General features: G+C 39.1%; 2 protein-coding genes across 2 annotated transcripts; both read left to right on the forward strand.

The window, feature by feature from the left end:
- The first annotated feature begins 341 nt into the window (after nt 1–341).
- On the forward strand, nt 342–7,483 carry prelid3b (PRELI domain containing 3). The gene is made up of 6 exons (XM_030420839.1): nt 342–501; nt 1,887–2,055; nt 4,087–4,176; nt 4,594–4,664; nt 4,777–4,879; nt 5,932–7,483. Exons 1-6 carry the CDS (start codon nt 470–472, stop codon nt 6,046–6,048), a joined length of 582 nt encoding a protein of 193 aa, XP_030276699.1. The 5' UTR covers nt 342–469; the 3' UTR covers nt 6,049–7,483.
- A 2,006-nt stretch (nt 7,484–9,489) lies between these two features.
- On the forward strand, nt 9,490–14,287 carry aurka (aurora kinase A). The gene is made up of 9 exons (XM_030420608.1): nt 9,490–9,844; nt 10,276–10,341; nt 11,489–11,819; nt 11,902–11,944; nt 12,054–12,245; nt 12,852–12,990; nt 13,180–13,328; nt 13,483–13,657; nt 13,783–14,287. Exons 2-9 carry the CDS (start codon nt 10,279–10,281, stop codon nt 13,963–13,965), a joined length of 1,275 nt encoding a protein of 424 aa, XP_030276468.1. The 5' UTR covers nt 9,490–9,844; nt 10,276–10,278; the 3' UTR covers nt 13,966–14,287.

A 14,287-nucleotide genomic window follows, 5' to 3' on the forward strand; every position in this document is an offset into this window, starting at 1 on the left:
TCCTGCATCAACTGCCTGCTGGCTGTCATTCCTCCAAGGTTGCAGAGAACTTTCAACCTTCAGTCAGATGAATTGTGTAACAACATCAGAGGTTAAACGGCTGATGTCCACATGCTGGAGGTTACAGAGCCATAAAGGAAACACGTGGCATGCTAGACATTTAAGTAAAGGGCTACAGTCATATGGTTGTCTATCTACAGTTATGTGCTTTATGTATTCCCGATTTTAAATGTTAAGTATTCTCACTGAGCTGCCTCTCCAGTGTCAATGGACTCATGCGGCATTCATGGACTAGCGGAAGTGCGTCACTAATGCTCCTCATGTGACTGCTCTGGTACAGTGGGAGGGGACTAACTTGCGCTTGTCTTTGAACGTGGTTCACCGATTTTAGTCAGTGTGATTGTGACCACCTACCGGCTAAGTCCACTCCTCGACTTGACCTACATCACCAGCATCAACGAGTTGAACCATGAAGATCTGGACCTCGGAGCACATCTTCAAGTAAGGAGTCTTCTTAGCTGACACAGACACGTTTTTAATCCGGTTTACATGTTTAAAGGTCCGTCTGTCAGAGGTTGACTGTCTAGCCAGCTAATTCTGGCTGTTAGGTAATCTCGTATTGCGAGACTGCGAACAACATGAACACGGTTTACGGCAGAATAATTCAACCACAAAAGCTGTTAGCTTACTACACCTTTGGCATTGCTATCGTTAACGTTACCTAACATGCTAGTAGTGGAAGCTAGTAGTGTTTCGGAGCCAGACTTCCCTCCTTTTTTAACGTCGTTTGTGTGAATACATTAACACTGTGTGGAGGCACACACAAACCCTCTAAACGTGCATGTTTTAAGAAATGAAAACCTGTAAGTTAAACGTATCAAATGTGAATGTTTGACTGTCGGTGTGTGGATGCTGAAAAAAAGCTGTCAAATTGCGTAATCAGCCGGTCAGGGCCAGCCCCCAGCGCGCGACCTTTCCCCTACATTTACCGCTCACGCCTGCGTCACTGGGACTACGCTGCGCGCCCACGCGTCTCCGTGGCAACCATCCACCACTTCATTTGAATGACCGCCATTTTTACTTTTAGATATTAAAAATGATCCTGATTTAATAAAACCTCCTTGATTTTAAGGACAAATTAATTACATTTCATTTCACGTCGACCAGTTTACCTAAATCTGAAAATAAACACCCTCTCTGAAATAAATATGTGGACTGTCATTCAGAGGACTGGAACTCGGCTAAGTTAAAAGAGTACTTTGGAAATGTCGCTTTTGTTTGTTAATACATACGTTTGAGCTGCATTGAGAGAATGTTACTTGAAAGTATTTATTATTGGCTTAAGTTTTAAGTAAGACTACTAGCTGCCAATGGCCCCTGTAGGTTTCAAGCTGTTTTTATATTAATATATTATTGCCACACTTGTATTTCTGTTTATGTAGCAATTTACTGTTGTAGTTGGTCAAAGTAAAGCTCATTTTAACTGTTTTGTATCCTTTAGGTTAATTTAAACTAACAGTGCTTCATACCACGTGTAAGCAACAACAGCTGTCAGATAAAAGTAATGGAGTAAAAAGTACAATAATTCCCTCTGAAATATAGTGAAGTGCAATTTCAGAGTACTATGAAAATGAAATGGACAATTACCTCAAAACTGGACTTAAATGTTCAAGTGGTCACGCTTTCCTCATGAAAATAGTCCAGTTGGATATTAATTGCAGTTTTTTGTTTTCATTTTTGTCTTACCATCGTAAAGAAAATATAATTTAATTCCAAAGACATGTTTACAAACGTTATAAGTGACTGTCAGAGAGTGTTTTCATTTGTATGACTTTTGTTTACAAGGTTTTATAAATGCCCTTTTGTTTCTCTGCATCCTTTAACAGCCATCCTTGGGAGACGGTGACCAAGGCTGCTATGCAGAAGTACCCCAACCCCATGAACCCAAGTGTGATCGGAGTGGATGTGTTGGACAGAGACATTGACAAACAGGGACGCCTCCACAGTAAAAGACTTCTCAGCACAGAGTGGGGTCTTCCATCTATAGTGAAATCTGTAAGTTTGCAAATCCCAAACTGTGTCAGCATGATTGTCAGCAGTCTAGTGTAAATGTCAAAAGATTTGCTGCAGCAACCATTTAGATGAACTCACATGTACACATGTGACTCTGAACGGAGAAACTCATGACAGAAAGTGCAAGTTTTTGGTTGTGGTCTGACTGCTTCTCTTTGTTTAATCAAAGTACTATGAGATGGTGAAAAACACAAAATCTGTATGTTCTCTATGTTCTTGTGATAAAAATGGTCATGTCAAACCATAAATCAGGACACAATAATCCAGTTTTACCCCAGTCATTTAACCACCGGAGATAAGTTAATGCTCTCCAGCCAGCGTGACCTTAAGCCTGCAAGGCTATTTCTGCTGCAGCAGGGGTGGATACTGGAGCCCATGAGAGTTTATGGCTGTGTGCCACGGCTCGTGTTGTACAGAACACGGTAGTGCCATTTCTGTAATGCCTTAGATGCAACCCTTGACAGCATGTGATGTAACTTTCCGTCTCTGTAGGCTCGGTTAAAACTAGAGGTCACTGGATCGCAGAGCAGTGACGAATGCGACCTCTGGATTTCTGCAACATGTCATTTGAACTTTTCCCCTCGTTCTTTTGACTGTCTGAACTTGGTAATGATAAGGCTGGAGAGAGATAATATCCTGCTTCTCAGTCGTGTTTAAGCCTGGGTAAACATTGGTCAATCAGCTGGTGTTCTTTAGCAACGACCTTTGCTTGGAGGACAGGGTTGTAGTCAGTGACGATGTCTATGAATAGCCCCTTTAATTCCAAGGGCAGTCTATGGCACTGACAGTCCAAGTGATTGATAGCATATTAGCGTAAGTGTTAATCAGATTGTCTCAAAGCAAATCACTCCTTAGTCTTAGTGTATGTAAACTAGGTGTATCATGAAGATGTCTTACAGTTGATATACCTCTGTACTTCGTTAAAACAGTGCATCATGGTTTATATTCTTATTTAACTAGACAGTTATGACCATTAATTTGAACACACTTGAATGTTAACGTTGTTTAAATGACAGAAAACTGTTACAGCTCAAGTTGTCCAGAAGTCAAATGGAACAGTCCCTTCAATCTTCACAATCTCCTTTTTTAAATTTTCATGAAGTCAATGAAAACTACACCGACAAGAAGCCTCTTATCGGCTGAAGATTGAGAATGTGAATAAGGCAAATTAACATTTAAAATTGAGCTGAAAATATAATTATAGATGCAATTTTTGACAACATCAAATCAAAAGATGTGTGTGATTTCATTCAACAAAGTCATGGTTCAGAGAGAGTTTGACAGGTGGTGATTACCTGCACACAGTTCAACTGCAATATCAGTCAGCACTGTGAGTTTCCACTGAAAACAACTGGTCATGAATCTAAATTTAATACTACTGCCTCTATGTGACCTACGTAAGCAAACAGGACTATCAGCTAGAAGATCAGCCATTTCTATATAGTTATTCTTAATACCGTCACCGGGTTGGATTCTGAATTATCCAGATCAGATAACTCATGAATTGGAAATAGATATAAAAAGATGATTTTTTTTATGGCAGAGTGCTGAGGTTGAATTACAGCCTGAGGAAAGAAGCTGCTTTATCGTCTGATGGGACCGTACTGTAGTGAAGTAGTTATTTTTTTTCACCTTCGTCATATAACGGTTATTGATCTTACACAGCCACAATTAGATAGATTATCCCGTCACCATGCATCCTGCCAACCGCTGTGTTTAAGAAAGAAAAATAGTGTTCACAAACAAATCAACATGCAAGTCAGATCATTTAACATAATATTTTCACTTCAGGAAATTAAGCCAAGGTCAACAGGTGCAGGGCTGCACAACCAGACACAGGGCAAGAATAAATGCATAAATAATAAATAAATCAATCGGTAGATAAATGAACCATTTCAGAAGCAAAAAGGCTACTCAAATAAAATCCTTGATTATGTATTATCTGCAGGGAAAAAAAAGGTTTAGCTCTTAATTTAAGTTTGTAATAACGTATGTTTCTGTCTTTGTCTTCAGATCATTGGTAACGCGCGATCGTACACTTATATTCAGGAGCACTCGATTGTGGATCCCAAAGAGAAGACATTCGAACTTCAGTCCACAAATGTGAGTAAAGATATGATATAACACCCTCTCTTCCGCTTCAATGTTGATATTTAACTGTCAATGCGTGCATGCTATGTCTGCCAAGAAGAAGACTTTTTAACTACTTAACTACGTTTTTGTACGGTACACATTCTTATGAAACCATTTCACCTGTTGACAAAACATATTCTATTTTGTATGTGTCAACCAAAAACAACCATGTCCCGTCAAGTTGCACTCTGCTTGACTTTCATTTGTCTGAACACATGGGCTCAGTGTTCCTCTGTGGAATGAAGTCTTGCTCGTTACACAAGTCAATGGCTCACATTTCAACAATGAACCTTCATGTTGCTGCTTTCACATGCCCTCACTCTTTTGCATAAGACATTACATGACTTTACATTATCTAATTTGTCTCTTGTGATATTTCCTCTACAGATCACTTTCACGAACATGGTATCTGTAGATGAAAAGTTAACATACAAACCACACCCTGAGGATAAAGACAAGTAAGTCCACATAGTAGTGATTTTTAAATAACTTAATTATAATGATGTTTGAAGTGTTCAGCCCTTATAACCATGTCCTTTTTTTTCTTTTATTAACCCCTTTCAACTCTAGAACAATACTAACTCAGGAGGCCATCATCTCTGTGAAAGGAGTCAGCCTCAGCAGTTATTTGGAGGGAGTTATGGCCAGCACCATGTCTGCCAACGCTGGAAAGGTAAGAGATCCCTGAAAACTGTCTTCTAGGTCAATGGTTACCAACCTTTTTTGCCTTGTGATCTCTTAAAATTAAGCAATTTCTAGTCCTTTTTGTGTGGACCAAAGTTGTGAGCAGTTCAGCCCAAGGGTAACTTCTAAGGTTTTTTGAATCAGAAACAAAATCGGATTTGGCTCTTGGTGAAGTATGTGAACACATTTAAAGAATAAGACTTTGGTTTACATTGCTCTCAATGTACTGCACAGAAATTGAGATACATCCAGGAACATGGACCGCAAAAACTGAACAAATAAAATGTATATGAAAATATAAATGGTGAAAAGTCAGGACTATACTGCACAATAGTATTTAAAACAAATAGATTTCACTTTGTTTCATACAAGATGATTTTTTTTACAGTGTCAGAAACTAAAAGGTATCTGATATTTCCCCAAAAAATACACGAAACTTACAGAAAGGTTAGAGAAAAATAGTTTGTATGGTGGAAATACAGTTAGTTTTTTTCATTTCATAGGCTGAGGTATGCAAAAAACAAACTAGGTCATACAATCTTTTTTTCCAGTTGCTATCATAGAAGATTACAACACGATAATCATTCAAATAGAGGTAACACACTCACTCAATAAACCTTAAAGATTGACCAAAGTTGTGTAACGGTGCCATCTCTTCAACGAACATCAGTATTAACAAGACACTCTATACCAGGCATCAAATACAAGCTTGAATTTTATCTCTTCACGCTATTATGTAATAACTAAAGAGACCTTACCCTGCCAGCTCCAGACAACAAAGTCCATTTAGTGTCCAGTTATGTATTATTAAGTGAAATTTAAAGGACCAAGCGGAGAAGAAAACTTATGAGTATGCTTAAGAGACTAGTCCAAATCCTGGTTTCTTTTCTCATCTCCACACACCCTGCTGTGTGAAGTGGGCATGCTTGTCTGAATGTTGTTCTTCTTTAGCAGCTGCAAACACTTCTTGTCCTTCTTTTTTTTGAGATTTATGTAATTCTCTTTGTTATGTACTAACATGTTATGTTTGTTTTCCCATAGGGCCGTGAAGCCATGGAGTGGGTAATCAGGCGGCTGAATGCAGAAATCGAGGAGCTGACGGCCACAGCGCGGGGGACCATACGCACCCCCATGGCTGCTGCAGTCACCGAGAAATGACACCTGCCCCTCTTTTCCATCAGAGACTAAAAGAAACTTCACGCCAGCACAACCAGCCTCCCTTTATGATGCTCTGGTGCTATTTTGGTGCTCTGGGGTTTTTGTATTATTTAAGGGTACAATTCATCCATCTCATTCACTTTACTATCTACATTAGATATATTTCTGAACACCAAGAAGCAACATAAAGGGATTCTGTGGAGTGTTTTCAGGGGATGCTGCCTGGCAGGACCACAGTTATGAGAGACTTGGGGAGGAAAGCGGGGACAACACCACTGTTATCTGTGTGGAAACATGTAGCACTGGCAAGGAGGTATCAAAGGCACTGAGTTCAACTGAAGACCAAAGAAAAGTGCCAAAGCTGACGGAGCGCTTTTTCCCCCCAGCCTCTTAAAGCACCATAGCCAGCTGTGCTTTCATCTGGGAGAAGACCTCAGAGTGCCAGCAAGTCTCCTCCAGTACGAACTCTGTAATCACAACGACAGAGCTATGAACAAATTAGTTAAGGTGAGACATGGTTGTGACATGATGGCAGAAAACAGTGCCATGTTGAAGCAGAGGTCAAGTGCAATGCATGTCAAAGGTACTTGGAAGTGGTTTCAGGAGTCGGTAAAGTAAATGGTTTGGTTAACACCGCCATCAACAGTGACGCGTTTATTGAAATGTTTCACTGTCAGGTTTGTCTGTGTAAGAGAGGCATCTCAACAATGTTTTCATGCGGGACCTCAAGTAATAGCGAGACACTGTACCAGGCAATGAATGTAAGCCTGATGAGCTAAACTGTTTTTTTGTTGTTATGTGGTAACTAATATTGTTATTAAGGTATTTAAGTGAAATGAAGGGAACAAGATAATTGCCATATTTATATTTATGAAGACCTTCTCAAATGCTGCAAACACCAGACAAACAAACCATTAAAAATGTTCAGTTACATACTGCACCTGAGCATGTTTGCTGCTCTCAAACAGTTTTATCGATACACAGTAAACTACTGTTCCTCCGTTTAAACACAGTCCTCTCAGCATGTCTTTCGAGACCTAATGACTATTTGCACTTACAGAATAATATATTTTAAAAAAGACAAGCTGCTACACATTCTGATGGTGCTGATGATTTGTGAATAATTTGATATTACTGTTTGAGATATGAAATGTGGTTACAATTAGCACTTGAGAAGGTCTTTCTTCATATAACGACATCATGTAACGACAGCAGTGTGGTGATGGTGGAAGCTTTAGTTTCTTTTAATATATTTTTTTAAAAACCTGTATAAGGAATATTTATTTCAAGAAAAAAGTTTTTTTGAAGTAGTGAATTGTGATATCGCATCCTTTTTAGTTAGAAATTGTTATTTGTGAATTTTTGTGCCTCTGGAAAAAATAATGGTTTTACCAACTGCAGAATGTGACAATAAAATAAGTTATTTTAACCTGTTCGATAGAATATTTTTGCCAGTAATTCTTCAAACACAAAATGGTAATTGAATGCATTTAGAAAAATAATGATCGGTTTGAGTTAAGTTTAATAATATTTAACATATAGTGAATATTTATCCATATTGATTGTTATTATTAAGTTAACATGGCCTCACTATGTAGAACATATGATCATGCCAAGATTGGAGTTCTCCTGAGATGCATTCCAAAAGTTTTGTTAGCTGTAGGGTTTGATGGTCTATTTTCGCAGTAGAGTCTACACCCTGACACACCTACAGTAGGTGCAGGCCTGTACGGCTGCATTCTTCTAACACTGGTCATAGGCTGATGTTGAATGTATGAAATGAAGGAGCCACGTGCTGCCACACTGTGGCCAAATACCAGACCTGTAATTTCATCATAAGCAGTAAAGAAAAAAGGTCAAGTCTTGACAAAAGTTTCAGGTTTAGGGCCAAAATTAATAAACGTTGCTGTTTTTACCGACTGGAAAAGATGTGAAGTGAATGGTTAAAAAATAAAGTTATTTCGATTATCATCCTTATTGTTTCTGCAATTTTTGTCTCTTCCTGAGTGGTCTCTCTATGTGGATAACAGCAGGGTGTTACGTGCACTTTGTCCATTGAGACTGTTTTGTTTTTGCTTCCTAACATTGTTGTTTTGTATGATTACCCTGTCAGAAAAATAGTAATGACTGAATACATTTGATAGTTTTGATGTGGAATTGAAGAGCACCTCCAAAGAAGCTATGGTTCCTATATATTTTAAGATTGCATGTTTCTGTAGTTTTATTAGTTTTGCAGTTCTTTTTTTTAGCCAGTAGTGCTGACAAATTGTATACAGTTTTTTTTTTTATAAACACAAGGAAGTCAGTCATGTAATACAATTTCTTACCTACCAAACTATGCAGCAAACATCCTGGTTCAGGTGCTCTGGGAGAAAAAGCATCAACAGTATTGTACTTTAAATTTTGAAGAAAATATAGGCAAAGACTGAACACATATCAATTAAATTGAATTCAACTAAAAACTTTATTGCAGACTCACGGTACAGATAAAAGTGAGACATTCCATCAAATAAATAACAAACAATTTAACAATAGAATGAAAAAGAAATAATATACATGAGTGTATTACAAAGAGACAGCCGCCTAGTGTCTCCACAACACTGTAGTGCTAAACCTAATTTTTGTTGTTACCAGGATTTCAATTTCAGAGACATCAAGGCGGAAAACACAGTTATACATAAGCTTTCTTAACACAACTTGGAATGTACTGACTCCTGCAGCAACAAACATTTTACTTGTGCTATTCCATCTAGGTTTCATAAGTAATATTCTCAAGGCATAATTAAAAGCCACTTGCTTTTCTTTAGTTTGACCACAAGCATGCAGTATACAGTGATGTATCTTCACTCCATCTAAATGCATACTAAACTTGAAAGCATGTTTGCTTGTGCATACATCTTTCGGGATTGCCTGTAAGTGTCATCATCATAATCATCGCCTTGTTTACTCTGTAATAAAATGTCCAAGATATTTCACTTTATTAGCGACCTCAAGATTATCATCAGTCAGGGAATTTTTTTTTATATACTGCTCCTAAAAGATATTTACGAAACACATTGTAGTTGGATCTAAAAACATGGACTTAATTTTTAAAAAGACAGTGTTAATGGATGTCAGAATGAAAGGTATGCTTGTTGCTCCATAAAATAATCTGTAAAAAATACTTTTAAAGAAATGCTCTTGTCTCCTCTTGTAGATATGTGCACTTCTTCTTACATGTCATTTTATTGTAATGATAAATGCAGACTGTACAGATCATGTACCAGTTCAGTAGATTTCCTTCCAGGCACCAGATAGCTGCTGCTGCTGCTGCCCTCTGCTGCTTTGGACGATTTCCTCTGACGTAACGCTCACGTCACATGATTTTCCGTGTCAGCCAATGACGAGCGAGTACAGAGCATTCCCTCAGCCAATCGGAGCCTGTGGTGTATTTAAAGGTTTTGAACAGAGGGACGTTTGAAATTAAACAAGCAGTGGCCAGGGGGAGGTGTTCAGGCAGTCGCACTTCTTTACTTTATACACGGCGTTGATCCTTGTTTTGTATGTCTTTACCTTTTCACAACATCGAAGCGGCTTTTAAGAGGAGTTACAACGAAAATCCACCTCGCTGTAACGTAGAGTTGACATTTATGTAGCCACAAATATCAGCTCTCGTCAACTGGCCGACGTATGTTAGCTAGCTGCTAGCTAGTCAGGGTAACGTTAAGCTGCCTGCCTTGGACCCCCTCTGGGCAGGAATTCTGGACGACTTTGATTTAAGTGGTTGCTATTGGTCACTGTGCAATAATATATTTAGGTAAGTCACGTTTTATAATACTTAAAAGTGTGTATATACCGTTGTGTTGCATGTGTAGGTTTGTCATGGTTAGCTAAAAAGGCTAACGTTAACTCTAACGTTCCTGTCTAAACGGCCATGCGACGGAGATTGCTAACGTTTCATCTTTCTGTAATGTAATTTTTAATGTCCTATCTAGCTATTACTTCGTTTGTTTGCGTTATAAAAGCATCAGTGTAAACGTTTTGTGGTGATAACGCTACAGTTAATTTCCACATTGAGACAATGTAACGTTAGTCAGACATTTGTAGCTTTAGCTAGAGTGACTAAAACGCCTCAATAAATTCGCTATATCTTTGTTAGAGACCCACACCCTTTTTTATTTAAGTGCCAAACCATAATAAGGTTGACTAAAAGTTAATAAAAAACACCTCCATAATTCCTCTCTTCAGAATATGGACTCTGCAGCGAAGCTCAAGCTGACAAAGGACATGAAACTTCATCGGCCTGAAGTAAAGGTAATGCACAATGTCAGCCTGACCAGAAAAAAATATTACTATAAAATCACTGCTCTCACAGATTGGGGTTTCACTTTATTACATTTTGTTATTGCATATCTGTTGTGGATGTTTTAAGCTTTCAGCCATGTTTGAGAGGCATTGTCTCTGCACATCTTCAGGGTGCACTACTAGTTTTGGGGATACATTTTAATCAGAGGAAAGATCTTCATTCACTGATTATTATACTATTTTATGCTTTAACAATTATTTTGTTTTCATGACTGAATAAACAGACTGACCATAGAGGACAACACAATGTCATGTTGTTTAACTTTAGTATTTGGTGGAAACTGCCACGGTTCTAGCTTCAAACTGTCTCCTGGGGACCTTATTTTCCTCTGTGGACAGCATATTTATTCAGTTATGGCAAAGATAAATATTGCTGAGTTTGTGAAAAAACCTCATTAATATTCTGAGTTTTAATTTCTTCTCCAAAACTACATAGTGCCCCTTTTTAACACACAGGTTAAAATGTATCAGACACACAACTGTGAGAAGGCATGCACGCACAGGTAGAACACATGGGAATGGGAATGTTAATAGAATACACAGGATTGGGATTAGAAGTAAAAGTCAGTAAATGGATTGCATAAAATGAAGCCAAATTGCCATCACTCACTTGACAAGAGGTGCATTTAGGAACTCTGATAGAGTAGACAGCTGTTTGCCGTCCACCAACAACCACAAAGGAGGCGAAAAAGAAGTGTAGCCTGTTGTGCTCAAGAGACTAGTTGAGACAAGAGAGCCAAATGTGTGGTCGCTGCTGATGGATTTACAGTTTCATAGGTAGATTATGCAATTGCAATTGGCAATACATACATGTTGCATAATGGTTCAGAGAGATGTGGAATCATAAAACATCCATCTTTGTTCACTACAATTTAGCCTAAATTACAGGTTAGGAACTACTTTTTAAAAAATATGAAATCATTTTTCTGTATTAGCAAAAAGGAGCTAGTAATAATTATTTGAATGTGGAAATCCATATTTACCCATCTAGTGAAGTGGTGAGGAAACTAGCACGAAGATAAAAGGTGGAGTTTTTCACATTTCTTCCACATTAAACCCTTTTTCATGTAACCCCCCCCCACCCCCATGATTGCAGTCAAGCGGTGATGGTCCAAAGCGGATTCCGACATCATATCAGTCGCAGACGGCTGTAGTTACCCCAACTCCACATCAGCGTGTCCTTGGTCTGTCAAATGGACCTCAGCGCATACAGCGGCCTGTGAGTCATCAGAAACCAGTATCTCATGTCGATGTGAAGTCCACACAACACACCGATCAGAATTTGAACCCTGCTACTCGGAAAGGAAATCCTGCGCCACAGCCCAAACATGCTTCCCAGCTAAACCAGCCAAAGACATGTGTGCCCAAGGTGAAACCACAGCCGGCCAAACCACCATCGGAATCTGCAAAGCACGAGAAGCCACAGAGTAAGCTTAATGAAGAACTGGACAAACTAATCAGTGGTGTGTATTTCCGGTGCTAAATATATCCTGTTTTTTGTTTTGCTAGACAAACCTGCCAAGACTGAATCTGAAAAGGCCTCTGATTCAAGGTATGTCTGATAAGTGTGATTACACATCTTTATTTTATATCATCTTTGGTACACTTACACATTTTGTCGACAGTGTTGTCTATAACTTTGAACGTTTCTGCTCACACAGCAAGCGGTGGAGCCTGGAAAATTTTGACATTGGCCGTCCCTTAGGAAAGGGTAAATTTGGCAATGTCTACCTGGCCAGAGAGCGACAGAGCAAGTTCATCTTGGCTCTGAAGGTGCTCTTCAAGAAGCAGCTGGAGAAGGCTGGTGTAGAGCACCAGCTGAGGAGAGAAGTGGAGATCCAGTCTCACCTCAGGTAAAGTGTCAGTTTATGGCGGGACAATATATTGATATTTTATTGGTGTGATATGAGACTATATATAAACTTGGATATCATGATAACTACATCCCTGCTGTCTTTTCCTTGGTTTAAAGTGCTGCAAGACTTCAGTTATGGCCAACTGTCTTTGAGTTATCAATATTGGCAAGACAAGCCTCCATAATTTGTTGGCCAGTACAAAGTATATGCCACATAGTTTGAATGGGAAAAAGTAACAGACTCAAATGACTGACTGGTAGGGTTGAAGAGAAAAAAAAAAAAGGCCTGGAAGTTAACTCTGATTACATAAACTCAACCACTGCTGCAGACTTATCCTTTTTTTGCAGTGCAAAATCATGCTTAGTTCATGTTTCTTCTCTCATCTACTTTTTCAATTATTTGTTTGAACGTTTTGTCAACAATGGTGGCATTTTGCAAAGTATAGGGATTAAATCCTTCATATTGAATCAGACTGTTGATACTCTTCGACAAAGCAGCCACTGAGGCGTTGGCAAATGTAGATGTTTTAGCTTTTCCCAGCTTTTGCGTTTCATATGTCGGTGATTTTAAACTCGGAATACTTTTGGCATCGACCTCCTGCAGGCACCCCAACATCCTGCGGCTCTACGGTTACTTCCACGATTCATCTCGTGTGTATCTCATCCTTGAGTTTGCGCCCAAAGGTGAACTGTACGGTGAGCTGCAGCGCTGTGGAAACTTTCCTGAGGACAGAAGTGCCACAGTAAGTCTGCTGATTTTAAGACAATATTCAGTTTATCAGCAACTTAAAACACATTTATAATTCTAAACAACGTAGTCCTCAATGTTAGGAGTGTGCCAATTCCACAAGAACAATGTTCATGAGCATTTCAAAATTTAGAAGAAATATAATGTGATGCCTGTTGTGTTAACTGTGCTTTCTGTGTTGTAGTACATCATGGAGCTTGCAGATGCCCTCAACTATTGCCACTCCAAGAAGGTGATTCACAGGGACATCAAACCAGAGAACCTGCTACTGGGAGCCAACGGGGAGCTGAAGATTGCAGATTTTGGCTGGTCTGTTCACACACCCTCTTCCAGGTACGCATATGCTTTTCTATAAACTGCACCTTCTATGTTTGGAGAAGAATAATGCTCTAGCTTGCATTTACAACTTACTTGTTTGGCTTCAGTGTTGCTATACATCACAGAGGGATTAAAAATGAACTTTATCCATTTCTCTTTACTTGTTCAGGAGATCCACTCTGTGTGGAACACTGGACTACTTGCCTCCGGAGATGATTGAGGGAAAAACTCACGATGAGAAGGTGGACCTGTGGAGTCTGGGCGTCCTTTGCTACGAGTTCCTGGTTGGAAAACCTCCATTTGAAGCAAAAACTCATGAGGAGACCTACCGTAGGATATCGAGGGTAAGCAAAGGATAGCTGCAGACCCCGACAATCTAAAAATAAATGGCAAACCCTCTAAGATTGACTTTTTTATGTTTTGTCTGAAATTGCTGTTTAATGTTTTGTACTTTGTCTTTGTCATCCAGGTGGAGTACACTTACCCTGCACAGTTCAATATCAGTGCTGGAGCCAAAGATTTGATTGCCAGGCTGCTGAAGCACAACCCTATGCAAAGACTGCCCATCCAGGGAGTCCTGCATCACCCCTGGGTGGTGGAGTGCTCCACCAAGAAGCCAACAACCCTGAACAACGAAGAGCCACCAAAATGAGCCTTTTGGTTCCCCTCCACCCAACGTCTGAGGGTGGAGTAGTGCAGAACACTGGCTTTTGTGTGCAGCTGATTTGTCAAAATCTGCTTATATGCCAACAACAAAATCACTTCATGTGTATGTTTTTGTTATCTTGAGCCACTTCGTTACCTTTTTCTTACCTTTTTTTTTTTTTTTTTGGTCTTCTTACATTTTCTTGTCTTACCAATGGCATATTGTTGCCTGTAAATATTTCACTGTGTTTGTGTAATTATGAAATTTTATTGAGCTTCTCTAAAATGCCATTACTTGAAATAAAGAAGATAAATTATCTTTCATGGAA

The sequence above is a fragment of the Sparus aurata genome, chromosome 6 (assembly GCF_900880675.1).
Source record: "Sparus aurata chromosome 6, fSpaAur1.1, whole genome shotgun sequence".
NCBI lineage: Eukaryota > Metazoa > Chordata > Actinopteri > Spariformes > Sparidae > Sparus > Sparus aurata.

Bases quoted from the DNA above. Each gene is read 5' to 3' on its own strand.
- aurka (XM_030420608.1), top strand. From the start codon at position 10,279: ATGGACTCTGCAGCGAAGCTCAAGCTGACAAAGGACATGAAACTTCAT. The intron at 12,991-13,179 runs GTAAGTCTGCTG...TCTGTGTTGTAG, and splicing joins CTGAGGACAGAAGTGCCACA to TACATCATGGAGCTTGCAGA. The intron at 13,658-13,782 runs GTAAGCAAAGGA...TTTGTCATCCAG, and splicing joins CCTACCGTAGGATATCGAGG to GTGGAGTACACTTACCCTGC.
- prelid3b (XM_030420839.1), top strand. From the start codon at position 470: ATGAAGATCTGGACCTCGGAGCACATCTTCAA. The intron at 4,665-4,776 runs GTAAGTCCACAT...TTTCAACTCTAG, and splicing joins CACCCTGAGGATAAAGACAA to AACAATACTAACTCAGGAGG. The intron at 4,880-5,931 runs GTAAGAGATCCC...GTTTTCCCATAG, and splicing joins TGTCTGCCAACGCTGGAAAG to GGCCGTGAAGCCATGGAGTG.